The sequence below is a fragment of the Limulus polyphemus genome, unplaced genomic scaffold, assembly GCF_000517525.1.
Source record: "Limulus polyphemus unplaced genomic scaffold, Limulus_polyphemus-2.1.2 Scaffold163, whole genome shotgun sequence".
NCBI classification, from domain to species: Eukaryota; Metazoa; Arthropoda; class Merostomata; order Xiphosura; family Limulidae; genus Limulus; species Limulus polyphemus.
The window spans coordinates 543,102-544,225 of NW_013665773.1; the positions used below are offsets into that span (position 1 = coordinate 543,102).

Genomic DNA, 1,124 nt, shown 5'->3' on the forward strand with positions numbered 1-1,124 from the left:
CTATATTATATTATATATATGTATAACATAAAAACAAGTGTTGGAATAATTCTTAGATTTAATACGAAGTTAATAGTTTTATATTAACATTTTTTATGAAAGTAGTAAAAAATATTTTTAAGTTGAATTTTTATTTATTCAGAATTAATAGCAAAATTGAGGGTCCAAATAACAAATTATTTAATGAAATGAAGATACAGGTTTGTTGTTTTTTTTAACTTACTCTGTTTTTTCTTATTTTGCCCGATTGGTTGCCCGTCTTCTCTCCTCCACGTGACTGTTGGGGTGGGGTAGCCTTTAGCTCGGCATGATAAGGTAATGTTAAATCCTTCTCTAACCAGCTCATCTGAACTGCTCTCGCCATCAACAATCACCGGTGGGACTAGCAAAAAGAAAATGGCGCTGTCAGCACAAGACTAATGTTGAGCTGAATAAGCGGGTGCCAAAGACGTAATTACTTGATCCAGAAAATAATCGTTATCTACAAACGTGAAGTTAAATTTAGGTTCAATATTCCACGTAGTATTTTCCAACACAAGTCCACCAAAGTGCGCACTGGTCCGCAAACCATAGATTATCGGATTCACAACTCGAGCAGATTAATCGAATCTAAAGTGTGAATATCTACACTGTAAACATTATGGACATGGAAAAGTTTACAGTATTAGAATAATTGTGAAAGGTTTCAGAACTGAAATATATCTTGTCTCCTCCCCTCAACTAATGTAAAAAATGAGCAGATTAATCGAATCTAAAGTGTGAATATCTACACTGTAAACATTATGGACATGGAAAAGTTTACAGTATTAGAATAAGTGTGAAAGGTTTCAGAACTGAAATATATCTTGTCTCCTCCCCTCAACTAATGTAAAAAATGAGCAGATTAATCGAATCTAAAGTGTGAATATCTACACTGTAAACATTATGGACATGGAAAAGTTTACAGTATTAGAATAAGTGTGAAAGGTTTCAGAACTGAAATATATCTTGTCTCCTCCCCTCAACTAATGTAAAAAATGAGCAGATTAATCGAATCTAAAGTGTGAATATCTACACTGTAAACATTATGGACATGGAAAAGTTTACAGTATTAGAATAAGTGTGAAAGGTTTCAGAACTAAAAT

The 1,124-nt window shown here is 32.7% G+C and overlaps 1 protein-coding gene across 4 annotated transcripts in view; it reads right to left on the reverse strand.

The window, feature by feature from the left end:
* LOC106477168 (lachesin-like) overlaps positions 1 to 1,124 on the reverse strand; it is a 161,134-nt gene that overhangs the window by 33,691 nt on the left and 126,319 nt on the right. For all 4 annotated transcript variants that reach the window (XM_022381438.1, XM_022381439.1, XM_022381437.1 and 1 more), the window contains exon 4: positions 224 to 382. In XM_022381438.1, coding sequence (XP_022237146.1) covers positions 224 to 382 — 159 coding nt within the window. The remainder of the gene's footprint in view (positions 1 to 223; positions 383 to 1,124) is intronic.